This window comes from Lynx canadensis, chromosome C1 (assembly GCF_007474595.2).
Source record: "Lynx canadensis isolate LIC74 chromosome C1, mLynCan4.pri.v2, whole genome shotgun sequence".
NCBI classification, from domain to species: domain Eukaryota; kingdom Metazoa; phylum Chordata; class Mammalia; order Carnivora; family Felidae; genus Lynx; species Lynx canadensis.
This window is the reverse complement of record NC_044310.1, coordinates 72,488,820-72,516,615: the sequence shown is the minus strand read 5'-3', so window position 1 is coordinate 72,516,615 and position 27,796 is coordinate 72,488,820. Positions and strand designations below refer to the sequence as shown.

At 36.2% G+C, this 27,796-nt stretch overlaps 1 protein-coding gene across 4 annotated transcripts in view; it reads left to right on the top strand.

Annotated features, from left to right (window-relative positions):
- The window catches only part of ODF2L (outer dense fiber of sperm tails 2 like), a 142,995-nt gene that overhangs the window by 101,742 nt on the left and 13,457 nt on the right, over positions 1-27,796 (top strand). For 2 of the 4 annotated variants that reach the window (XM_030327315.1, XM_030327319.1), the window contains 8 exons: positions 9,982-10,144; positions 12,198-12,330; positions 14,787-14,846; positions 14,969-15,040; positions 15,777-15,893; positions 19,473-19,658; positions 22,147-22,256; positions 23,432-23,567. In XM_030327315.1, the coding sequence (XP_030183175.1) occupies positions 10,032-10,144; positions 12,198-12,330; positions 14,787-14,846; positions 14,969-15,040; positions 15,777-15,893; positions 19,473-19,658; positions 22,147-22,256; positions 23,432-23,567 (927 nt within the window). In that variant the 5' untranslated portion in view covers positions 9,982-10,031. Of the gene's footprint in view, positions 1-4,181; positions 4,381-6,103; positions 6,203-9,981; positions 10,145-12,197; positions 12,331-14,786; positions 14,847-14,968; positions 15,041-15,776; positions 15,894-19,472; positions 19,659-22,146; positions 22,257-23,431; positions 23,568-27,796 lie in introns of those variants that run through there. The other 2 variants (XM_030327317.1, XM_032594332.1) reach the window with 2 other exon arrangements.

Sequence of the window (27,796 nt, the reverse complement as noted above, 5' to 3'; positions counted from 1 at the left end):
ATATTGTGAGGGAGAGAAAATATTGCTGTCCTCTGAGCCCAGGGATGAAGTTAGGAGATGCTGCAATTAAATAGGATCCCTAATTCCCTAAGGGAAATAATAGGCTCTCAAAGTGGCAGACGCCAAGTGACAGCACTTAACCATCAGGGATGAGATAGCTATGGTTACCATTATAGGAAGCAGGGCCAGAACAGTAACCATAGTTGTTAGACTAGGAGGGATCTTTAGCAGTGGGTGATTGATTATGGTGTCCCTATACTTGAAATGAAAAATTGCTAGATCTGATGAAAAGAGACCTGAACTTCATATTTACAACATCTTGGCATTGCTTCTTCATTCATGGCTATTATAATCAGAAGGCCAATTAGTAGGCCCTTGAATGGCCCTTTTCTACCAAGAAAGTAAACCAAAATCCATACCATATTTCTAGGGGAATTCTAGTGATTATTGCCACCATCAAAGACTTTAAAGATGCTTGAGTGGTGATTCTCACCACATTCCCATTTAACCTTCTGTTCAGTCTGGGTAGAAGATGAATGGGTCATCTAAAATGTGGATCTATATGCAGTCTTTTTATCAGGTGACTAACCACAACTTCTTTTTTATTTTTTAATTTTTTTAATGTTTATTTTTTATTTTTTTAAATTATTTTTCTAATGTTTATTTTTGAGAGAGAGAGAGAGAGAGAGAGAGAGAGAGAGAGAGAAGCAGAGAGAGAGGGAGACACAGAGTCCGAAGCAGGCTCCAGGTTTGGAGCTGTCAGCACAGAGCTGGTCGTGGGGCTCGAACCCACAAACTGTAAGATCATGACCTGAACTGAAGTTGGATGCTTAACTGACTGAGCCACCCAGGTGCCCCAATATTTATTTTTAAGAGAGAGAGAGAGAGAGAGAGAGCAGGGGAGGGGCAGAGAGAGAAAGTGAGACACAGAATCTGAAGCAGGCTCCAGGCTCTGAGCTGTCAGCACAGAGCTTGACCCGGGCCTTGAACTCATGAACCATAGATCATCACCTAAGCCAAATTGGATGCTTAACTGACCGAGCCACCTAGGTGCCCGGAATAAACACAATTTCTAATACCTAGCATACAGGTATCACTCTGGCAAATGTCTTTTACTCATCCTAATATGCACAGAACAGAGAAAGTTGTTTGATTTTATATGGAAGTGAGAGAATGTCAGAGAATTTATTGCCTTACATAAGGGCTATGTTAGTTCTCTAGTTCTCTGTCCTATTTTAGTGTGCAGGGACCATGATCATTTCATCAACTTATGGATATCACTTTAGTCTACTACATTTAGGATACTGTGCTGATAGAACTTGATGATCAGGAAATAGCACATACCTTAGATGCCGTGTGTAGTAAATTCTTTCCATTGATGTGACTTTGACACTGTCCTAAAAGAGGCAGAATCTTTTACTCTTTCCCTTGTATTTTGGCTGGTTCTCTGATAGATTTTAGACAGAAAACTGCAGCAGAAGTGGTTCTGTGTAACTTGTGTGGCCTTAGATCTGCAGCTTCTTCCTTTGTTGCCTAGGACACTCACTCTTGGGATGCACCTGCCATGAATAAAAGCTCAAGTTGGCCACATGCAGAGCCACAGGGATACAGTACAAGAGGCCTTAGCCTCCCAATTGAACCCACCAAGTCACCAAACATAAATAATCTTGGATATTCCAGCCTCAGCAGCAGTCTGGTTGCAACTGGATGAGAGACACCAGCTGTTGCCACATGGTTGTTATTTTAAACCACTAAGTTCATTAAAATAGCAAAAGAAAACCAAAACATGTTGGAAAGAATGCGATTCAGAGTTGAGGATAAACCCTATGAAAATAATTTATTACACAACCAAACTGTTTTTAAATGGCTTTTTTATTTTGCTAAGTTTTATTTGTATTTATCAAGTGTCTTTAATATTTCACTGTTTGCTATTTTTACGTTATATATTTCTTCCCAAGAGGAAGGAAAACAAAATTACTTCTCCAATATTGCATTGTTGCATCCTGCACACACTAATGAGTTTAATGTTTATGACATACTTGATGTTTTAAATGCTTTATATTAGAGGTCTGAACACAATGTCCTTTGGGCCAAATCTATCCTGGTATCTATTTTTGTAAATAAAGTTTTACTGCAACACAGAGAAACCATGTATTTATATATCCCCAATGACATCTTTTATGCATCATTGGCAGAGTAAAGTATGACAGAGACTGTATAATTCACAAAACCTAAAATATTTACTATGTGGCCTTTGACAGAGAAAGTATGCTGGCCTCTACTTTAAATTATGAAGAAATCCTTGATGGATTATTTCATAGGTAGTCGGTATTTAATGATATTTGGGGAAATTGATTGGCAGTTTAGGTTGCGCTGGAATGAATTTTTTTTTCCATTTAAATTATATAAAATAAGGGCTCTTTCTACCCCAAAATTCACTATCCAACAGATTTCAAACTTAGATTAGAACAGATTAGATTTAGAGGATGAAGGATACCATATTTACCTGGACAGTTTGGTTAAAATAGTCAATTTGAGTCTAATGTAATCATCTCGAGATTATTGTGAATGTTTCTCCCTTTGAATGGCTAATAAAGGTGGTCACGTCTAATACCAATGCAATTTAATTAAAATAAGTATTTTTAATAAAAGAAGTCTATCTTCTGTGTACAATTATTTTTCTTATTATGACAAGCTAGTAAGGTTAGCTAGAATCCTAGGTAAGTGCTGGAAAGACCCTCAAAATTATGTTCCTTGCCCCAATTCCACATGTCCAACTACCTCCTTTTTTTAAAGAATGGGAAACTGGCCCAGACTAGAGTAGATGACTTGACAGAGATCATGACCCATCAGTAAGAGATGGATCCAGTCCTCAGTGCTTTTTAGCATTTGCACATATGGAACAGTTATGAACTTTTAACTATCATTAACTTTTTGCTGGACGTTCAGCACTGGGGGAAAAAAAGCTTTGCTGGAATCATCAATGGAAAAGATTCTTCAGTAAAACCAATAACGCGGTATGCCTTGTCATGGTTAAATTGCTCAGTTGATAGTTGCTCTATTTGTGTACTTCATATGATGGTGTGTAATTCTTGTAATTCTTAACATGAGCATTAAGTTGAGGTGGAGAGTTTTTACTTTTCAATTTAAATCTCGCCTTGCTTCTTCAGGAGTTTATAAATCATACCAGTTGGCTGTAGGTCAGAGATCGGAGATCTGAAAGGCGCCTTGGAGATCACGGTCCGGCTCCCACATTTAACAGGAGAATAAAAGAGCCCTGGGGAAGGATCTCAACTAAACGGCAGTACCATATATTTAATTTAAAACTAAGTTTCTTATAGGGGCGCCTGGGTGGCGCAGTCGGTTAAGCGTCCGACTTCAGCCAGGTCATGATCTCGCGCTACGTGAGTTCGAGCCCCGCGTCAGGCTCTGGGCTGATGGCTTGGAGCCTGGAGCCTGTTTCCGATTCTGTGTCTCCCTCTCTCTCTGCCCCTCCCCCGTTCATGCTCTTTCTCTCTCTGTCCCAAAAATAAATAAAAAACGTTGAAAAAAAATTAAAAAAAAATAAAACTAAGTTTCTTATAGTCGCGGTAGCTTTGGCTTCTTCAAATCTCTTTAAAAAGCAAAAGCAGGGGCGCCTGGGTGGCGCAGTCGGTTGAGCGTCCGACTTCAGCCAGGTCACGATCTCGCGGTCCGTGAGTTCGAGCCCCGCGTCGGGCTCTGTGCTGACAGCTCAGGGCCTGGAGCCTGTTTCAGATTCTGTGTCTCCCTCTCTCTCTGACCTTCCCCCGTTCATGCTCTCTCTCTCTCTCTCTCTCTCTCTCTCTCTCTGTCTCAAAAATAAATAAACGTTAAAAAAAAAATTAAAAAAAAAAAGCAAAAGCAGAGCACTTCCAGGCCGAGTGTCAGAAAAATTCGGAACCAGTCGGCCTTATTTCCCTTTCTAGGTTGAACTCGGTTAAGATTTTTGGTAACTACACACAAGTGCTGCCTTTTCGTAAAACAAAAGGTTTGGACGGCGAGCGGGAAAATCTGACCCAGGGCAGCAACTGAATGACAAAGCGCCTCTCCCCAGCCCCCTCCCTCACTCCCACCAATAGCAACAGACGCCGGCGCTTGCTTTCCCGAGCCCAGCCAATTGGCTGCGCCGGCTGCGGCTCGGCGGAAGGGGCGGGGCAGCCGTTGCCAGAGAAGCTGCTTGATGGTTACTAGCTCCGTTTTCGTCCAGTTGCTCCTGGATGGGCACTCTTCCACGCAAGCGGTTCTAGGAATTCGCCTGCTTGCCACCTCGCGTCCTTTGGCTTCTTTTCTAGCTTTCACCTACTGCACTTCCCCATGCGTCCCGCTCTCTCCTAGCCGACCCAGGGCTGGAGAGCACAGGTACGCTGGCCGTGATTTCCACTAACGTTCCCTGAGCTTCATCTTGCCAGCTCCTTCGGACCCCTTCCTTCCATGGCGGAACGGCGGCGGGCTGACGTCACGGGGGCGTGCTGACGCAGGGGTGGGGGCGTAGGCACGCTTTGGGGAGGGGGAAGCTTGGGCTTGGACCACTTCTTTGTGGTTACCGCGGGCACCCTTCGGGGTTCTGGTGGCCGGGGCTGTGGTGGGTCCCGGAAGTGAAAGTCTCTCGCTAGACTTTAGCTCCTTTCTGCCCATACCTGCCACTTGCCCAAGGCTTGACTGCCTGGGCTGGGAAAAAGGCAGCGAGGCTCGTACTCCTAGGGAGGGTGTGATCCTTGGGACAGAGGGGCAAGTTTTAGTCTATGGTTTTATCCAGAACTAAGCCCATACCCGGCCGGCTCTCTTACTCTTTTGGCTGGCTTTTAAGCGACCACTATATAATATACCAGACTGTAGTAGGCCCTGGGGCACCTAAGTGAAGAATACTCCAGGAAGTCTCGGAAATGAAGTCCTCCAGGTTCCTTCTAGGTTTCCAGACTCCTTAGGAAACCCCTTAAAATGTGTGGCCTTGGGGACCGACCACTTAACGTTCCTAGGTTCAGTTTCCTTATCTGGAAAATGAGGGTAATAATAATCACTTTGGAGTGGTTGTAATAAAGGAGATTAAACCAATGCCAGGTTTTGAGTATAGTCAGTAAGGAGTTCTTGCTGTTGATTGAGAAAACCATAGCCACAGTGGGGCTGGTATTTGGGATAAAGTCTATTTCGGAGACAAAGTTTCCCTATCACTCATAGTAAGGCTTCAGGTGTTTTGGAATGAGTGAGGTTCTTGGAGTCCTTTTAAACACCACTTAGTTAAAGGAACAAATCGCAGAAAACCTGTCTTAAAATTAGTTTGATTTCCTTACGCTTACAATAAGCATGTCATGTTCATGTTTGTAATTCTTTAACAGCTAGGGACCATTTTCTGCTTCTCTTTTTCTTCTACTTTCACAGTTTATGTGTATAAATAATATACTTTTTGTATCACCAAAACCCCAAAGGTATGAGAAAATGGCTTTGTTTATATTGTACAAATGAATGAGACCCAAGGAACTGAGCACAACAATGAGGTTGATATAACATCTACCCCCTGGGCTCAGTTCTTTTACAAGTCCATTGTTCCCCCTTGGGATCTGGTTTAGTAGTACTCAAATTATGACTACCTTGAAGAGTTGTAATGATTCTGTTTTGAAAAGTTGGTTTTATACAGATAACTCAGGCCTACAAGTGATTTAAGGAATGGTGATTGACTCAGGATGATTTTTTTTAAGATGAAAAAAATTTATTTAAAAAAAAATTTTTTTTTTTACTGTTTATTTTTTATTTTTGAGACAGAGATAGAGCATGAACAGGGTAGGGGCAGAAAGAGAGAGGGAGACACAGAATCTGAAACAGGCTCCAGGCTCTGAGCTGTCAGAACAGAGCCCGATGTGGGGCTCGAACCCACGGAACTGTGAGTTCATGACCTGAGCTGAAGTCGGTCGCTTAACCGACTGAGCCACCCAGGCTCCCCAAGATGAAAAAAATTTAAAAAGAAGACCTGGTGGGAAAAGCAGCCACAATAGTGAGCCAAAGGGACCCTACATTTAAAAAAAACATTCAAACAAACAAAACCCCCACCTGTAAGTGTTACTTCATCTGTTCAAACTTCCCCACAGCTTTGGCTGGCAAAGGTTATTCTCATTTTGTAGAAGAGAAAACTAATGCTCACTGTGGCTAAGAGGTGTCCATGTTGGGTGTCTCCCAAGACTAAGAACGGGTGAGTCTGGCCCAGTATTCTTTCATTTTAATATGCCGCCTCTGAGTCATTAAGGAGTGGTTAACTTGCATTTAGGCTACTTGTACTCTGTTTGAAAAAGAAGTAATACTTCCAGAAGATTTTCTTTAAATAGTAGGTTAATTGTGGTATTTAAAGGGATAAGCTGTCATTTTCTGGAACGGATATGTGGAACAATCCATTCAGATGGTTGTGGGTAAATGAGGTGTTATATTTGGTCTGTGCTGATCTCTTGCTATTCTAATTCCTTCATTGTTTTTCATGTTCTTATCACCAGTGGAAACAACTTTTGATTTCTTCAAAATTTTTTCTAGGAAATGAATGTTGGAATTTCATCTCTCTGAGACCCTAGTAACCAGTTTCATTGCTTCTACGTTTCTCCCCCTCCATATACCTAGTCCATTCTCCAAAATACCACTGGATTTACCTTTTAAAGAGGTACTTCTGGTCTGTTATTACCCTGCTTAAAATGATTTCATGGTCTGTCTTAACGCTTAGGAAAAAATTCAAGCTCTTGAGCTTGGCATACAGTGACCACTGTCAGTGTGTCCAGTCTCATCCTTTGTCACTTGTGCTTACAAATCATGTCCCCTCATGATTCCTTCCTCTTGCTTGTACTTCACCTTCTACCTAGAATGCCTTTTCTCTTCCTTTTTGTCACACTCACATTTGTTCTGCGGGACTCTACAATTTCTTCTCTAGTGAACTTTGACTAGTGTGTAGATATAGTGAGAGAAACGAGCAGCATTCCTATATCTACTTTGTGTTCTTTGCTGACTATTTCAGTGAATTTTTCAATAGGAGCTGTGTGCTTTTGTTTGAGGCCAATGGGAGCTGGTTTTCCAAGAATTAATGTTTGGCAAAACAAATTCAAATCTGTGAGATTCTTATGCTTTTCTCCAGAGAGATAGTTTTAAATACGTATTTGTCTGCAGCTGGTTTGCTTACTTAGAGCAATCTAGATGCTAAGGAAGGTCATGAACTGGGATCTTTCTTTTCTCTGACCGTGGCCAGCATTACAGTCCCTGAACAGCCATTCCTCAAATGCTGGTTGTTGGCCAAAATGGAACATAGTTTAGTGAGTGTAGCTGGGTCAGCATAAACCATGACCACGCCTGGAAAAAGCTTTAAGTACATGCCCTTTTGAGAGGGGGCTGGTAAAGTCATCCTTGTATAGGAAATTCAATTCTTTAAACATTAAAATATATTTAAATTGGTAATCTTTGGGGCTTTGATTATTAAATATGTGTGCAGAGTATGTCTTTGTCTCACCACCAAGTTGTACAGAAGTATAATGTATTTGTCATTTGGCAGTACATTCCACGTAATTGAAAGCATTTTCTTGTGAAACATCTGCTTTTCCATACAAGAATACGTTTGGTCCACTAAAATGATAGCACTTTTTATAAAGGTGGGACTTTCTATGCTAAAGAAAATTATTACATTGTTTTTCGGCACTCATATGGTTTTGGTTATTATAATACTGTCACAACACAAAAATAGCGGAATGCCTTGGAACCTTTGAACAATTTTTATCCTAGAAAATACTTCTACGTTGTAAGAATATCATTGTTGATCATTTCTATGGAAATGTCTGAGACTTACACAGTTCTTTATGTTTTGAAGAATCAGTAATGAAGGTAACATTTTTTTTTTTTGAATGTTGGGCTAAAAGTCATTCTAAAATCTCTTTTTTTACAATGCGTTAACTTTGTTTATTCTTTAAGGTAAGACATGTTTACTTTTTTTTAATAGGTGAAGCAGAAAAATGTATGATTTCATCTTATGATAAAACTTTAGAAAAATTGTATAAGTAGCTACCAATAACCCACAAAGCCAAGTGAGAACTTACATTTAAAATACTGACGCCAAACTGAATCTTTTAAAATATGTCTACAAATTGAAGACCCCTAATCCTCTTACATTAATTTTTGAACTTTTATTCCAAATATAGGAAACATTTTTCTTTTAATGATCCCTAAAAAGATGGATCAGTGAGGTGAATAACTAAAAAGCAACTGTCTTGATTCATCACATTAACTGCTCTAAACCTTGAGTCTTCTCTCCTTCAATTATTGCTTTGCTGTTATAAGGTTTGTAGGTGCTGAGGATTCAAATATAAATAAGGTATTCTTTCTTGAGATGCCAATGTGCAGAGAGACAAATTCTAAACAAGCGAATGGCTGAAAGTAAAGACCAGTTCCTCTGTGAGTGGGGTAGCTATTGGAACCAAACAACTCAGTACATGATAGTACTACTTACTGATTGCAGTGCCTTATCCAGATCATAGTCTTCTTCACTGTTAGGTTTGGCTTTTCATTTGATTTTGTGTATCTGTATATTTTTAAATTCTTCTAGACTTCAGATAGCTCACAATATCATTATGCCTACTAACAGATGTTTCATGTTTGCAGCATTTAAGTAGATCATCTGGGACTATCGGGAGGTTAGTTAGCAGTTCTACTCGTACATGAGTTGCTGGTATTTCAAAAATAGGAGCATGCTTTTCATTGGCCTATATCCTAAATATTTGTCTCGGTGATAAATAGAAACTTCAGACAAAAGTAGATACATTTTTACAAACACTTTAGAAGTGTCTGTAATTTGGAAATATTATGAGTAATTTTCAATCTATAATTTCTTCACATCTACCCAAAGTATTGAAATTTCTTGAACATATGTATTGTATAATGCAGATTTATAAAAATAAATTACAAAGAGGTAACATATTTCTGAAAACATGCAGAAAATCTTAAATATAACATTTGATTTAAGTCAGGGAGTCACATGATCAGGGAGACAGATGAAGTCAGGGAGACACATGATCATATAATGGAGTTATGAAAACACAGCTTTAATGATTGCTAAAGCACTAACATTACTTAAAATGGAACAGTTCTGAAGATATTCATGAGTATTCATATTTAAAAACATGACATCTGGGGTGCTTGGGTGGCTCAGTTGGTTAAGGGTCCAACTCTTGATTTTGGCTCAGGTTATGATCTGAGGGTTTATGAGATTGAGCCCCATATTGGGCTCTGCACTGACAGCACAGAGCCTACTTGGGATTCTGTCTCTCCCTCTCTTTCTCCCTGCCCCTCCTCCACTTGTTCTCTCTCTCTCTCAAAATAAATAAATAAACTTAAAAATTTTTTAAAAATGACATCTCTAAGTTTGAGTGAAAACAGTTGTTTAGTAAAACTTAGAAGTATTGTCATCTATTATCACTAAAGAATATCCTAGATTGAGCTGGGAGATAGGAATAAATTTAATTTTGAAAGATCTACTTTGAAAAGAATAACTTAATCTTCCTTGCGGCTATTATTGCCAAATACTTTAAAAGTATATTACATTTCTGCTATTCTAGGCATAAATGACCTACATTTCCTATTGGGTAGATACAATGCAACTGAGGACCAGAGTTAACCGTAGTTTTTATATTTGTTTTCTAGTTTGACTGAATTAAAATATTATAATACTCAAGAAATAGATTAATAAAAATTTCTACATTCTTGTTATGTAGAAAATAACAGGCCTTTTGGAAAATGTGTGTGGGGACTGGCAATTGTTGAATGGTTGTGCAATGCAATTTTGATACTTTTTGAATTAGTATCACAATAAGTAGCAGTTATAATTTCTATTTTGTCTGTGAAATATTACTCTTTATACTTGTTTAGGATTTTTATTTTACAGGGTAATGACAGAAAAAAGAGTCTACTGAAATGAGAAGTTTAATGACTAAAATATTTCATAACTTTCAGCTTATAAGAAGTTGTTGTGGATACCACTTATAAATCCATTTACCAAATTGATGGAGAAATCTGCAATTGATGGAAGTCATTCAGAAAAACTATGTTCTCATTTTAAAAGTACCCCAGAGAATGAACGTTTATTGCAGCCTGCCAGTGAAAGTCATCTCAGCTGGTATTCTTTTTTTTTTCTTTTAAATTTTTTTAAGGTTTGTTTATTTTTGAGAGAGACAGAGCACAAGCAGGGGAGGGGCAGAGAGAGAGAGGGAGACACAGAATCATCGGAACAGGCTCCAGGCCCTGAGCCGTCAGCACAGAGCCCAACGTGGGGCTCGAACTCACGGACCGCGAGATAATGACCTGAGCCAAAGTCGGACACTTAACTGACTGAGCCACCCAGGTGCCCCTCAGCTGGTATTCTCCATGCTAGCAGGGGATATCTAATTTTCTGATTTCAGGGTTTCATGTTTTGTCTGTAGGGTAAATTATTTGAATCAAATACAGCGTTCTTCCAAGAGTATCTTCTTCAAATCTAGCAATTCAGGTATTTATTTAACCTCATCACAAATGTACTCATTTGGCAGAATTTGGCTGGTTTTTTGGAATCTTGATGAAAGCAAATGAAAATGAAAACCTTACCTATTGAGAATTATTATAGCTAAGGTAAATGAAAGTATAAATACTGTGGGACATTGGAAATGTAGTTGATGAGTATCAATTCACTGTCATTTGGAACATTGCCATATAACAAATACCTGTCATATTTTGCTATCTTCTTTAGAGCAGGGAATATACTTGTTATTTGTATGATTCATTGCTCACCAAAATGACAGTCTTAAAACACCATTATTGTGACTATTGCTAGTATAATCCAACCTCTAGTTTAGCTTGTTTTAAATGACGATGATATTTGGTCATATATAACCATTCTTGACTTTCTTCTGCCCATGGGTTTTAATAATGGACAATTGTCATTTATAACTAACCTCTTAGGCCCAGTGCTTAAGAACGCAATCTGCTTTCTGACGTAGCCTCTAAGATGCCGTCAGTTGTTGATGAGCCATTATGTTATATTTTGTAAAGAAAGAAAAAAGCTGCCTATTAAAGAAAGACACAATGTTTTCTTATCACATGGAATTTTATTTATAGATTTTGAAAAAACTCCTTCAAACTTAGATTTTTTTTTTTTTTACTTCAAGTAACTCTGTGCTTATATAAAAATGAAATGTATGGTATTCTTAAATTTTTTTTTATACTCAAAATCCAACTCTTCTGAGTCACTTTTTGACTCAGAGTTTTCCTTGCTATTGAGAGTATTGGTCATATGGCATTTCTTAGGAGCATCTTTAACTGAAATAAAATTTATTGGTGTTGGGCTCTTAATTATGCTATCTAACAAGCCTGTATTGGAGTCTTGCTTCTGGAATGTTGCTAAGCATTCTTGCTTCACCAGCTCCTTCAATCCCTCTATGCCCCTGCATTCTTAGGGGTTAAAAAGTGTGCATCCCATCTGTGGCATGGCATCCCGTCACTGGCCATCTATTCTGTAAGTTCTGGGCATGTGCAGGAAAGACTGCTCAGGACTGCCTCTCGACTAACAAAGATTACAAGAAGCATCCTGATTTCAGGCTGTAAAATGTGACCAAAGAAACGTTTCTTACAGTGATGCACAGTAATGCCTATGCAATCAAGAAGGCAAATGTTAACAGTTTTGTTTTGAATGGTGTTCATTATAAAGTCAAGTGTGAAGGAATTTTTGAGATCTGGAGAGCTCAGTTATTTTGTGTTTCATTTGGTTAGCTTATTTATTCTTTGGATTTTTTTTTTTTTTTTTTTTTTTTGAACAGTAAATTAAAAGAAACAGTTTGAGAGTAAGGCAAATCTTTTGGGTTTAGAGTAGGGAGAAGGAAGGGAAGTAAAAAAGGCATACACATTCTTGCAAGTCATTTATAAACTAGAAAAGAGATGTTCAATAATTATCAGGTAGCACAGTGAAACATTGCTGTTGGTGGTTTTGTGTTTCACATATCTCAGTGTTTTAAAAACTGTCTGTGTATATTAGGTATAGCAAAATAGGGGAGTATAGGAAAAATTCCATACGTTTTCAGTGACAATTTACTGTTACATTTTGGAGAGCAGTTTGTAGAACTGTAATATTTAGTCAAGCTGTGCTATATTTGCATAAATATGTGACAGATTTAACTTAAATTTTATTTGTACACATCTAGTGGAAAGCAGGACATCCTAAATGAAAAGACTGAACTGGAAGCAACATTTAAGGAACCTGAATTGGCAACCTGTTCTGTAGAATTATTTTTGCCATTATTTAAGGATACCGTTGAAGAGATTAGTTTTGAAAATGTGAGTACTTGACTTGTGAACATCTTATAAAATGGAAAGCTAGCATAATACTCAGAATGCATTACCTGTGGTCCCTTATTAATGTAGTTATGCTCATATGCTGGTATTTGATATAAAAAATTGCAGGTTTATCATTCTTCTTTATTCCTATGTCATTAACTGCAATTCTTTCCTTCAAAGATAATTCAGGCACGCCTTTGATAAGAAGCTAAGCTAGAAAATTTATACCTTGGTGCTTGACTTACCTGAATTTGAACTAGAGAGTCAACTTTTCCAAGAGTGAATGTAAACTAAAATATTCTGAGAGATGAACAGATCTGTTTTCTATAGTGTTATAGGGAATAGAAACCTGTATTCTCTAATTTCAGTGTACTAAATTTTGAATTAGAGACAAAAAATAGACTGTATTCTATTAGTTTTATTAAAATAAATGCCTGAAATACTTTAGGGCTTAAGCCCTATTTTGATTTCATTACTTTAATGTATGATATACAATCCTATTTACTATTAATAAACTTGGCAAAATTTACTATGTGCAAAAATGATTTTGTTACTAGAAAAAACTATTATTTGATAATAGCAACATTGTATTTTAGAGTGTCTTAATACTGTATCTTAAAATGTGTATGCGGTTCTTATATTTTGTCAGGCTAATCTTTTTGCATTCAATTTGAAGATTGCTAAACAGAAGGAAAAATTAACAAAAGAATTAGACACTTTTAAACATGTAAAACAAGCTTTAGAACATCTTCTTAGAAAGACAGAATACCAACAAGTAAGGACCCTAAGCACTAATTTAATAGATTTGTTTCTCACTTGATGGGTTTACTATTTCTGAAACTGTAGAAATTAAATTATGAGCATACTTTTCATTGGCCTATATCCTAAATACTTGTTTTAGGATTTGAAACTTCAAATTTGGTATATTTGAAATGGAAAGAATTCCTGCATTTTTGTTTGAAATGGCAATCATCAAACTAACCCTGACTCTTAGTATTTCACAAATTGTTCTACATGAAAGCAGCATGTTTTTACAGAAAATATCTTGTATCTTCTATCTCAAAATTTTTCACTTGTTATATTTCATTTCAGCTGATTACAGTAAAATTTTCTTAGAATTTAAGCTACTTTGTACCACTGTGTTTATATATTCTTTTATTTTTTGAAGGTAACAGTTTGCTGAGAGATAATTCACATACCATACAGTTCACCCTTTTAAAGTGTACAATTCAGTGATTTGTAGTATATTCACAGAATTGTGTAGCAGTCACCACACTGTGAGAGCGTTTTCATCACCACGTCTATCTCCCACCCCCACCAGCCCCTCCTTACCCTAATAGCTACTTTCTGTTTTTATGAATTTACTGATTCTGGACATTTCACATAAATAGAATCCTATAATATGTGGTTGGTCATAACTGCCTTTCATTTAATAATAGTTTTCAAGGTTCACCCATGTTGTAGCACATGTCAGCGCTTCCTTTTTATTGCTGAATAATATTTCATTGTATGGCTATACCATTTTTGTTTGTCTGTTTCTCAATTAATGGACGTTTGGGTTGCTTCTGCTTTTTGGCTGTGATGCATAAAACTGCTGTGAACATTCACTTACAAGTGGTATATACCCAACAGAAATGAAAATATTTGTATGCCAGGCAATCCACTGTGTACCTTTACAGAGTCCAAGAGTGGGCTCTATGCAGTCCATGAGCCCTCTGAAAGTATGTGTACAATTTTGCATTATTTGTACATGGCATAAATGCCTTTGGGTGAAAGAAATTCATAGCTTTTTCACCTTCTCAAGCAGGAATATGACCCTTAAAATAAATAAACATTTTCCTATGTTCTCATTTAAAATGGCTACTTAGAATTCTTTTACTGATGTGCTGTAATTCTTTAAAAAAAATTCTTGATAGAATTAAGTTTGCTGATATTTTTTAACCTATTTGTAAACAGCACCATGAGTGTCTTTGTGTATAAGATTTTTAAAAAATGTTTATTTCTTTGAGAGAGAGAGACAGAGTGTGAGCAGGGGAGGGGCAGAGAGAGAGAGGGAGACACAGAATCCGAAGCAGGCTCCAGGCTCTGAGCTGTCAACACAGAGCCTGACACGGGGCTTGAACCCACAGTGAGATCATAACCTGAGCTGAAGTTGGAGACTTAACTGACTGAACCACCCAGGCACCCCAGATTTTTGTGGTTTTTATGTCATTGGCTTCTACTGTCTGAGGTGTTATTTAGAAATTAGGTATATAATTAATTTCATAAATTGTGGACACAAAATGATTTGGAACACTCAGGCAAAAATCCATCTGATGACCTTTTAAAAAATCTAAACTGTGCATAAAAGTTGCCCATATTAATTTCTTTAGTGATGCTTATTCTTCTTTGTACTTTTATATGTAGAGAAATATGTTTGTGAGCACTGATTTATAATATCTTTTTTTTTTTTATAGGTAGGGGACAGTTTATCCAGCATGTTAGAGAAGCTAACTGATAATGAAAATGAAAATACTGTAAGTCTTTTTACACTTTGTGTCTACTCACATTTTTTATGTATGTGCTGCTTGTATTTATAAAATTAGTCAACATTATCCAAATTGTGATATTTCTAACTCTTACATTATATTTGCTGAAGAATCTTAAGAAGAAGCTACTTGAAAAGGAGACCTATATTCAAGAACTTTCTTGTTTGTTTCAGAATGAACAGGTAAGCAAATTCTGAGCTTAATTCATCATTTTTCTTAATATTGACTCCCTCTTTACCCTCTTTCCATTCTGGCGCCCATATCCTCAAAAATAGACCCAGAAATGTTTTTAGATTATTTGGATATTTTACAAATTTTTATGAAATATCTTTTTTTTTCAGTTTCTTTTTTAAAGATTTTTATGATACTTAGGTCAGATTAATTGGCATAAATCACTATATATTAGGAACTATGCATAAATTTGTATTGTATTTCAATTTTAGTATAAACTGAGGAATTTTGGTGTTTGTAGGAGCATTTTATTTATTTAGTTTTAAATGTTTATTTTGAGAGAGAGAGAATCTAAAGGAAGCTCCACTCTCAACTCTCAACGTGAAGCTTGATCTCAATATGGGGCTTGATCTCACAACTATAAGATCATGACCTGAGCCGAAATCAAGAGTCGGACGCTTAACCAACCGAGCCACCCAGGTGCCCCTGTAGAAGCATTTTAGATATAATTTACTTAGGATAGATAGGACTTTTCAAAAGGAGATTATCAGGAACCATTAAATAAAAGGGGGGAGGATTAAATAGCCCCATAGTTTATATAAAATATATTTATAATTGGGGAGATCAGGGTTAATTTACAGTGGTACTTTGCTTTTTATTAACTTTTTAGATCATGTCTAAGTATGGATAAAGTTAAAGATTTTTGAGAAGTAACACATTTTTGTTTGTTTGTTTTCTCTGTTATAGGCAAATGCTTTGAAAGCAAACCGTTTTTCACAATCAGTAAAAGTAGTACATGAACGACTACAGCTCCAAATTCGTAAAAAGGAAGCAGAGAATGATAAATTAAAAGAATATATAAAGGTTATAAATATTCATTCACTTTTATAGTTTAAGTGATAAAATTAATGAACAACTATAAAGCCTTTCCTTAGTTCTGGAATTTGGTGGTTTTGGAAAAATTCAATCTAAGTGTTGCCATGGGAAATACATATTTGAGGCAAATCGTAAGATTTATGGCTCATCCAAAGATTTGATTCCAAATCCCAATATAAAAATGCTCTCTCTCTTTAGTACCAGTCTAGGAAGGATTTCTAGAGCTTGAATATCTTTAAAAATCTTTCCCATTATATAGTTAATTTATGTTTATTGTGGAAAATTTGTAACATACAAAGGAGAAAATTAAAATAACTTAAAAATACCAAAACCATTGTTAATGTTTTGGTATATAGAATTCTATCTATTTTCTACATCCACACATAAATATATACTCTCACATTAGTAGGCAGTCAGTAAACGTTTATTATTTTTGTTTTTGTCATTAATGGTAACAACTTTAAAATCAGTTGACCCAGCTTTGGTATTTAGAAAACTGAGTAGCATTCTTGTTATGCAGTTTTTTTTTTAGCAGTGTAATCAAGGGGAACTTTTTGGTTTAAACTCAGTTTCTGGTTTAAATATTCTTTTGGAAACCTCACAGGCATTTTGAAAGAAGAATTTGAGGTTCTGTGATACGACACAAGCTAACTGAATCTATTGTCATTATTTTTTGCTGAAGGAAAAGACACAGTGTTCTCGTTTTCAGGAAAGTGTGCAAAGATAGCCCCTATTGAATGTGAGCACATCTGTGTTAAATTTGTTTGCTTTTGCAGGTGTTTGCAACTTGTGGCATTTTTCAAGACTTCACTTGGGATGTTTTGGGTTTTTTTTCTTCAAGGAGGAAAAGCTTTTGCCCAGTAAAGGGACATTAAGCAGGCTTATGCGGAATGCGAATTTTGTCCTTTGTCCTCCTACATGTTCTTTTGAGCACTTTCCCACATGGATCCCCTTTGTCCTTTGCGTGGTGTTCTAGGGCATCCCAGATGAGCGGCAGTTGATATTGCCTTCCTCTGTTATGGTATTTACAATAGCATGCATGTGGTCTGACACCTCAGATAAGCATCTATCACACTTTTTCTCACAAGTTTTAATTCGGTCCTCAAAGAGCAGTTGGGGAAGTTTTCGAAAATATGTTTCTTCAATTTAAAAATGGAATATTAAATGATTTTTTAAAGTTAATTTTAGCAATTTTTATATGATAATTTAGAGAGCGAATATAAGACTAAAATCTTAAGATTTTGCTGTGACATTCTCTCAATACTTTGAATTTAAATTCCTTTACAAAAATACCACTGTTTAGAAATAATTAAAAGAGGTTGCATTAGGTTACTGATTTTTCTACATTTCCTCTAACACAGTTTTGGAATTTAAGGCATTAATTGGGGGATCAGAGTTGAATTCTTCCATTAGGTTTCACAAGGTTCTTTTTCAAATTCAAAGATAATGAACTCACTTTGGTAACATAAATTTCAGTTATTTAGTATTTTAGTTTTGACTCAGTTGAGTCAGGTTGTTATATAGGTCTTTAAAAATTTTTTAATTGTATTTTAGTTCTGTGAGAACTATCCCAAATATACTTTGAACCCAGTTCTTTCTGGATCTTTATATAACAGTTAGATATAGAATATTTTCACAATTTAGAAGACACAGAATAATTATCTTTATAATGTGCAGCATGTATAGTACTTTGGAAATAGGGAAAGACAAGTAGTTGACTTTATGTTTCTGTTCATTTGTCAAAACACTGTGAGGAGTTATTTATTTTGAAACTATAAAAACAATTTGGTAGTTTGGTATACTCCCTAATAGTGATCAAATGTGAGATAGGATAAGTCTAGTGAGAATGTCCTGGCTAGAACCTTATTCCAAAAAAAAAAATTTATTTCACCTTTGGTGTTGAAAATGGTTTACTGCTGAAAGTATAGCAATTATTTGTGGTGTGATGGTGACACCCTGTGGTTTCTTAGAGGAAGACAGCTGTATTTCCTGTGGAGTCTTCAGTAGACTTGGACTGCTTTTATTCTTGTTTTCCTCCAACTACTTATGAAAACATTTTATGGGATTTTTTTTGTTTTTAGTTTAAATACATTTCTAAAGACTATTTAAGAGTGTTTTGCTACTTTTCATAATCTACCTAGTTCACTTTTCAAAGAAAACAAGTCTTTAAATCTTATTTAAGATGTATTTATTTATTTATTATTATTTTGTTTTAATTTTTAATTTATTTTTGAGAAAGAGAGACAGACTGTGAGCCGGGGGAGAGGGGCAGAGAGAGAGACACACACACACAGAATCTGAAGCAGGCTCCAGGCTCCGAGCTGGCAGCACAGAGCCCGACGTGAGGCTCAAACCCACAAACCGTGAGATCATGACCTGAGCCGAAGTCAGATGCTTAACTGACTGAGCCACACAGGCACCCCAAGTTGTACTTCTTAATCTCAATTTTAGTGGAAGTTAAGAAGCATAGTTTTTATTGATCATGGAGTTGAATAGAAAACCCAGTCTTTTACTGTGACTCCTTTGATTTTTTTTCATTAAAATGATTGTCCAAAACATGTTACACTGAAACCTAAATTCTGTAATAATTTAACTATTTTTTCAGTATTATACAACTTTGAAAAAATGTAAAAACATTAAAATCTTAAGCCTCTAAATTCTTAGATATTTAGTATTCAAATACTTTAAATACAAAGTCTTAAGATAATTTGAAATAAAAGCATGAGAGTTATACTAAATCGTATCCATCATCCATCCATCCTAATATTCTGTCTCTAGTTATGCCACCAAGAGATATGTAAGGAAACTGTGATGCCAATTAACACCATTAAAGTCAGTGGACAGAAACACATCCCTCAGCCCCTCAGATGTCTTTTTACTCTTACTAATTCTTATGGATCTGATAGTTATTTACCTTTCTAAGCCTCTTTAGTCTTGGATTAATAATTCCCACAAAGTTACTAGATAAAGGAACACTTTTATTGCCCTTAATGTAATTCTTTGAAGTGTCAAGGCATTCCCCCTAATTCTAGTAAATTAAAATTTGCTAAGTAAGCCTGTGTTTATCTCATCTGTATCTTTTGTGATCTGTAGATTTTGATCATATGTCCTTTAAGCCTTTATCATTGCAACTAAAGAGTCCTAATGTGTGTAGGGAGCTACTGATTCCTTTAAGCTTTGTGTATCTTGGTTGAATTGTCTCCAGCTCAATTATGTATTTTTTGATTTTCATAACTAGTACTATGTATAATATTCTAGATGTGAAATTTTTGAAAGTTCTAGTTAATTACGAAAGTTTTAAGAAAATGCTTGTGCCATAATCACCAATATTAGTACCTTTAATAAGAATAGGATTAGTTTTCTGTAGGCTTATATATTTTAAATTATCATTCTACAACTGGTTACAAATAAACAATGGTAAAACTACCTTTCTTTACTGTTATGCTTGTTATTAATCCTATGATTAATCCTTTTGATAAAATCCATGGAAGATTATATATGTTTATAACGTTACATAAAGATCGAGTTCCAAAATAATTTAAATATTACTAATATATATTTTTTTAGAGCTTAGAAACCAAGATAACTGAATGGAACTTAGAACTGAGAAAGAATAAGCATGAAGTTGTAGCAATGAAAGAATCAAGTAGGCAAAAAACTATAGCTCTAAAAAAGGCATCTAAAATTTACAAACAAAGGCTTAAACACTTTACTGGAGACATGGAAAACCTTACTTCCCAAATTGGAGATCGGGTAAGTATATATACATTCTTTGTTTACTGTCTTATGTACTTAGTTTATGTAGTTAATGTCATAATGCTTAATATAAATCTTATTCTTCTCTTAATGCTACTGACACTAGAAAAACTTTACTCTGTTGCTTTAGTCTTTATTTTGAAAGATTATATAAAATGTCACATTTGCATATTGAAATTTATCAGTCTTTCCTTGGGAACTTTATTAAAGGATATATTAAATGTGTCCCAAAGCATCTAATGCAAACTAAGGGTAATGCTTCATACATATTCCCCCTTGGAAGCAGACAGTATACATTAGCATATTAAAGGCCCTGAGTACGCCTTCAGTAAAGTAAAACAATAATGAGGAGTATTGAACTCATAGTTTCTCACCACTTATTAACCACAGAACTCTTGTTTTACCCACAAAACAACTCTTGGAATGGGTTCTAAGGAACACCAGTTTGGGAAATGCTGATTTATGTTATTAAACCATATGACTTTATTCAGCAGTTCACTTCATTTGAACTCTGTAATGCACTTAAAACCATTTGCTGACGTAAACACACCATGTGAAAGTTATCTTTGGGTGTAGTGCAAAGTTGAAAATTGGACTTAGTACTTTGTTGTTTTTGATGAATTATTATATTTCTTCAATTAGCAGTTAATAAAATATTTACTCTTTTTAATGTCTCACTGGTATTGGACCTCGTAAGAACTTATGTTAAGGCTTATAGCATTAGGATCTTTTAGAATTGAAAGCAGACTTGTATAAACTCTGTGTAAACAAAGCAGCTTAATATTTTATAAGCTCAGGTGCTAACATTTAAAGATGATCTACATTCAGTAGAATTTATCTAGACAAAAAGAATTGAGGAATAAGTTCAAAATCCAGAAAGTTATAAGACTTAGTTGAATACCTGAAGTGTTATTGAGTGGTGAAAGCCAATCAAGCCCTTCACATCCTCGGGGTTTTCCTATTTAAATAGCATCATGTCGCTCCTGCTCCAGATCACGGTATAGGAGGGCTCTTCCACTTGTGAACCTTGTGACTTTGGGTAAGGCACCCAACCTCTCTAACCTTCAGTTTCCTTAACTATAAAATAGGAGATGGGCAATATTATTATCTCATATCACCGTAGGGAGGAATAAGTGAGAAAATACATGTCAAAGCACACTGCCTGGCGGTCCTGCATTTTTTGCCATATTGGCCTACTTTCTGTTCCTCTAATGCATAGAGATTTGTTGTTTGCTGTTATCTCTGGCTGTAATGTTCTTCTCGGGTTCACAATAGCTGGTTCTTTTTTTAATCATTCAGTTATCTTTGTGATTGGCATCTCTTCAGAGGGGCCTTCCTTGACCACTCTGTTTAAAGTAGTCCCCCAACTATCGTATCATGTCTTAAATTTTCTTCATAGCATTTATTTTTACGGGTACAATTTCTAAGAATCTTTATGTTATAGTATATTATCCAACTTACACTTCACACACACACACACACACACACACACACACACACAGTCCAACTTAAACTTCATAGTGCAACCTAAAATTCTTTTTACATAAAATATGAAAGCAGAATACTAGGCTTTATTCAGTGTATCAACGATATTACTATAAAAAAAGTGTAAGCCAAAAAAGTAGTTGAATGATGGAAGTAAGGAAAAAAGCCCCCAATAAATATCAGTGGCTATCATTGCTTCTTCTGGATCTTCTGATTAATAATTATTGGCGCTGTTGTCTTCCTAGTGAGTTTGTTGTTCTATAGAATGTGGGCAGGGGGCACAAAGACTGTAGCTCACTAGGTGGGTTTGTAAAGGGTAGATCCATTTGACAGCTATTTATTGAGAGTCTTCTTTATGGCAGGCACTATTCAAGGCCCTAGCAATGAATGAAACAGACAAAAATCTACGTCTGGGAGCTCACATTCAAAATGGATAAAGCCATCACTATAATTTTCATCTCTTTGCTAACAGTAACAGTATCTGAAGGCCAATGGGAGTGACCTCTACAAAACAGCTTGACATCATCATAGCAATGAGAAATAAGGCATTTATTTATCCATAATAAGCATTACTAAATGCTGTGGAATTGTGAAATTGCAGAGAGTTTCTGTATTTACCATTGAGGACTTCTTTCTCCTCTGATGCTTATGTGGTTGTCAACATCTTCTATACATAGAATGTAAAATGAAAGTTCAGGAAATAGGAAAGAAATTATCCTCATTAATTATGAAACATTGTTTGAAAATAGTTATATTAACATCCTTAAAATGTGTTAGAACTACCACTGTGCGCATATAAAGCAATACTAATTAAAGATGCTATCAACGTTTACTTTAAAAGCTTCCTATGTTCGGAGTTGTACTCTAAAATTTTCTGTATCAAGAGTTCCATCCTTTATAAGATGAGCATTTCCTTGTTTATGTTGTATTTGTGTTTAGGGCTGTGCACAAAACCAAAGTGTTATTTAATTACAAGATGAGTACTTGATGTATTTTTTAGGAAGCCAAGCTGTCCGAAACAATTTCAGCTTCCAATGCCTGGAAAAGTCATTATGAGAAAATTGTAATAGAAAAAACTGAATTGGAAGTTCAGATTGAAACAATGAAAAAGTAAGAAAAAAATTTAGAAACTCTTTAGTGTTTAATAAGTGTTTTTAGTTCTTTCCTCTTTTAAGTGGTTTGCATTTTGGTTCTTCTGGGTTACATGTGGTAAAGGTTGTCCGTATGATTTGATATTCTTGCTATTTATAATTCTGTAAAATTTTCTTATTCTGTTACAAAAATGCAATAAAATGATTACCCATTAAAAAGTGCATTGGCTAGGGGGCCTGGGTGGCTCAGTCGGTTAAGCGTCTGACACTTGATTTCGGCTCAGGTCATGATCTCATGGTTTGGGAGTTTGAGCTCCACATCTGGCTCTGTACTGATAGTGCAGAGCCTGCTTAGGATTCTCTGTCTCCTTCTCTCTCTGCCCCTTTTCCGCTTGTGCACGCTCTCTCTCTGTCTCTCAAAAATAAATAAAATAAACATTAAAAAAAAGTGCATTGGTGTTCACATTTTGAACTTTGTAGGTTAATATTTAGTATTTGAGTATGTGTCATCTATTATTTGCAGTAAATGTTAACACTGCTTTGTCTTAAAATGGAAGTAATATTTCTCTACTGAGCAAGAATGTATAAAAATATATAATGGAGTTTACAATAAAAACATAAATGGTTTCAAAGTCCTAAAAGTTATTGTTCCTTTAAGTGCCTGAATTATGTAACAAAGAAAAATCAGTGATTCAAAATGCATATCTTTTATGCAAATTTATTACTGATTAACAATAATGAACCCTGAATATCTGTTTTTAAATGTTTTATCTTCTGTATGTTCTCTTCAGTTTTATCATTGTAAACTAGCATGTATCATTTGCTTCTAAAGGTGAAGTATTGCCTCACTTGAGCCTTTTATTTAACTTTGTCCCTGAGATTGTGTATATGTATGTGCATGTGTGTGAATGAGAGACAGACAGACTACCTTTGGATGACAGTTTAGACATTTTATTGAATAGTGAAGAGAACGTTGTGTAATTTCTCATTGGCTTCATCGATGGGTAATAATTGCTAATCAGTGTTACTCAGGTAGTAACCTGATAGATAACTGCTTCCTGTTTACCTTGGTCCATGGCTTGTATTAACTTTTGAAACAGTGCACCCTACCAAAATAATTTTATAAGCACACTTAGCATTATTTAAATGAAAGTTTCTGTGACTTTTATGAAATATATCATTTATCTCACAAAGGCAAATTACTAATCTTTTGGAAGACCTGAAGAAAGTAGAAGACGTTGGTAAAAATTCATGTGAAGAAATTCTTAGAAAACTTCACTCAGTTGAATATGAAAATGAAACTCTGAATCTTGAGAATACAAAATTAAAGGTAATATGTGTTCCTGTGTGTATGTGTATATATTGTCTAATGACAACATAGTAGAAGTAGCTGGAAATAAGAGCATGCTTAGGATAGTGCTGTTGTGTCATTTTGTCCTTTATGTTTGTCAGGGTATTAGAGTATCATTATAATATGCAACTTATAAAACTATATATTCATATCATAGATATATATCATAGATATATATATTCTATATATCTGTACATACACATGTAGACACGTACTTGTGTATAGATTTGTGTTTATAGTTGTATACACAGATATGTGTTAAAGTTGTTTCAGCAATATTAAATAAGACTTGTGAGGTTGAACAACTGTTTCAACTTTTTAAAAAACTATTTGTTCTCCAATTTTATCTGTTGAATCATCCAAAATTACATTAACTTTAATGTGTAAGATTTTTTTCTAGGTGTCATGGTTACAATAGGATGTAACCTCAGGCCTGGTTTGTTTGAAACCAGAAAGTATGTTCTTGGCTGCTTCATAACTAGAAAGAATTTTCCAACTTAATCAAATCCAAGGGGTGATTGGTTTGTATGTGTACCAGAGAAAAATGGAGAAGTTTTTTTATACTTTCTGAGAAAAAAATGTTTGAGTTCTCAATTAGAGATACATGTAACCAGATGAGACTTGATTAAAGATGACGGCATCCTTTTCAGTTTTGTAATACAATTTTTGGAGGATAGTAAATAGAACACAGAAAAGAATCTCTTTATGTAAAAGAAGGCCAGAGTTGGCAGCTCAAAGTTGATATGGCATCAGAGAACCTAGCCTCTTTTTAGCTCTCCCCCATTGCCATTCCTAGGTTATGACCCTTATGATCCAAAATGACTGCTGAAGCGCCAGTCATTATAGCCAAGTTTCGAGCAGAAGGATGCAAGGGGAAAAAGATGAATTATTTCCCCCCCCTTTTTTTTTCATTTCCTGTTTCACTTCCTCTCAGGGAGAATTCCTGTAAGTTCCATACCACTCTAACTTCTACTTATTCAGGTACGTGGCCCCAACTAGGTGCAAGGGAGACTGGGGAATATAGTCTTCTGGTTATCCTGGGCTCTAGCCAAATATGAATACTCATTATTTTCTGCATTTTATTCATGTTTTCCTCTATCTATTCCTATAGTTTTACTGTATTTCCAGTTTGCAATTATTTTTCCTGGTGATATCTCAGAACTGCCTTAGTTCAGCTCAAATGCTACTTCCCCCACAGTCTTTTCAATTAGGATGAATCTCTTTATCAACTCCCATCTTTGTGTGCCCAGAATGCCCAGGGAAGGTGTGACATACACTGAGGTCTCAATATTTATTGAATGAATGTTTAAAATGTTTTTTCTTGGAAGAGGAAACAATTTTATTTATTATGTTTATTTCCTTAATTTCCTTGATAGCCTTCAGAGAGAAAGGATTAGCATAATCAATATTTCATCCATTATGAATCTAATTTTTAATCACGTGGTAAATGGAATTAATTTTAAATTTACCTGGTATAAAAATCATTGGGTTAAAATTTACATCTTACATCCTATGAATAATTTGCAAACATGTATTTTTAATTGATTATTCTCTGGGTTTTGTTTAAGGAAAGAAGTTTAGATGTGTTTGGCATATGTTATTTGCAATGCAAAATTGCCTAGATGTTGTATTTTGTTACTTTTAGTGACCAGAATAATTTTAGATTTTAATGTTTCAAATGAAAAAAAAAATTGAGCTGATATTGCTTTCAAGACCCAGTGACCTCTTCTCTTGAAATTGCAAGAGTTTATTTGGATGGTTATGAGTTCTATTTGTTCATTATAAAGAGTTGGAAAAACAGAAACGCATAAAGGGAAACATTTAAAAATCTCTTGTGATCTCATAACTGAAACTAAAGTTACTATTTTAGCATATAGTTTTGGGGATTTTGGACCACTTCCAGTGTTTTGCTGCTATAAATAAAAATGTGGACAGTTTCCTTGAGTCTTTTTGCATATCTGTTTTCTTAGGATACATTTAGGATAGAATTGTAATTATATGGTCAAAAGGAAGGCTCATTTTTAGTGTTGGTGTTATATATTTCCAAATTACCCATCATAATTGGGTCCCTATATTTTTTCCAGTACTAGACAATTTTAAAACAGATCTCTCCAAATTTGATAGATGATCTCATCTAGTGCTGGGGCTTTAAGTACCAGGTATATCCTGGGGTCTCTCAAATTTATATCTCTAGCCTAGACCTTGCCCCCGAATTCCAGACAAGTATTCTACTGCCTACTTGAAATTTCCACTTGGGTATTTAATAGGTGTCTCAAAGTTAGCATGTTTAAAATAGACTTCCTGTAGGGGCACCTGGGTGGCTCAGCCCTTACGTGTCAGACTTCCACTCAGGTCATGATCTCACAGTTCGTGAGTTTGAGCCCTGCATCGGGCTGTCTGCTTTCAGTGCAGGACCTGCTTCAGATCCTCTGTTTCCCTCTCTCTCTGCCCATCCCCCCCACCCCTCTGGAAAATCAACAACAACAACAACAACAACCAAAATAGAGCTTCTGTATTCCCCCAAATAGCTCATCCTACAGTTGTCCTCATCTCAGGTAACAGCAATCACCCTTCTTTTACCTGGTGTCATCCTTGACTCCTTTCTCTCCCATCTGCTTCCGGTCTGTCAGCAGATCTACTACAGATAGATCTAGGATTTGACCATCTCTCCCCAGCACCACTGCTACTGTCCTGGTTTAAGCCACCAGCATGTCTCACAGTTACAGTGACTTCCCAACGCCTCTTTATTTCCACCCTTGTACCTGCACTCAGATTACAGTGCAGCAGTAGAGTCGTTCCCATAAAAATGTAAGTCGCACCATGTCACTGCTGCACCCAAACCCTCCAGTGATACCTGGTTAATAAATACCTACAAAGCATTATTCCACCTGGCTATCCATTACTTCTCGGGCCTCATCTTTCCACTATCCCCTTTGGTTTCTCCCTTCCTGCCACATTGACCTTCTTACAGTTTTTCCCTGACTGGCCAGGGCTTCTCCCACCGTTGCTTTGCTCTGTGGGAATTCCCTCCCCTCAAAGACCCACACTTCCAGTGTTTGCTCAAAAGTCCCTTCTGGAGACCTCCCTGGCCCATCCACAGTTCATGTAGGGTGTGTTTTACTTCATGTTCTGGTTTTGCGTTCATCTACCCCTTGTTTTTGTCTTTCTATACATGGGGTATGCGAGCCCCATGAAGGAAGGGATTTTTTGTTTCTTTTCTTCATTAATAGAAGAATATCCAGTGCCCAGAGTATGTTTTAATGACCAGTAAATATGTTTTTTCATGTATTTATTGGTCATTTACATTTCTGCCTTTATGAATTACCTACTCATTATCCTTTAGGCCTTTTTTCTTTTTTTTTTTTTTTTTTTTAATTTTTTTTTTTTCAACGTTTATTTATTTTTGGGACAGAGAGAGACAGAGAATGAACGGGGGAGGGGCAGAGAGAGAGGGAGACACAGAGTCGGAAACAGGCTCCAGGCTCTGAGCCATCAGCCCAGAGCCCGACGCGGGGCTCGAACTCACGGACCGCGAGATCGTGACCTGGCTGAAGTCAGACGCTTAACCGACTGCGCCACCCAGGCGCCCCCTTTAGGCCTTTTTTCTAATTAACATGTAAGAACTCAGGTATTAATCTTTTGTCATAATTTGTTATTCTCTTTTACATTTTGTTTGCCTCTTAAATTTTTCGAGGGGGCAATGAAGTTCGGGGAGATGCATTTACACATATGTATGTATACATATTTTTTTTCTTTTATGGCTTCTGTTGAGTCTGTCACATTTCTGCATATCTTACAAGTAAAAAGGACTGACTGCTTGAGATCCAGACTATCTTTTCAAGGATGTTTGTATAATGGACATCCTTGGAGATAGCAATGTTTTCCTTACCAAAGGGCAGACATGCTTACTGCCTGTTATGAGAGATCTGGGTTCCCTAAACTCAGGGTTGCGCCTCTGTAGTGCCTCCCCTGAAAGGTGTGAGTGTCATCTGGCCCTCACAGTGTTGCCCTGTGGGAGCTGGGGCTTAGGAAGCTACCGCAAATCTGGCATCTGGCTACTGCTATTGCTGCAATGAAGTTTTGTGTCTCTGATCCAGGAGTCTCACATCCTTTGCTAGCATCCATGAAACTGTTCCAGGCTAACTTGTAAACTTGGAAGGTAAAATCCCAAACCCTTAGAATGCTTGATATCTTTTTTTGATTCTATG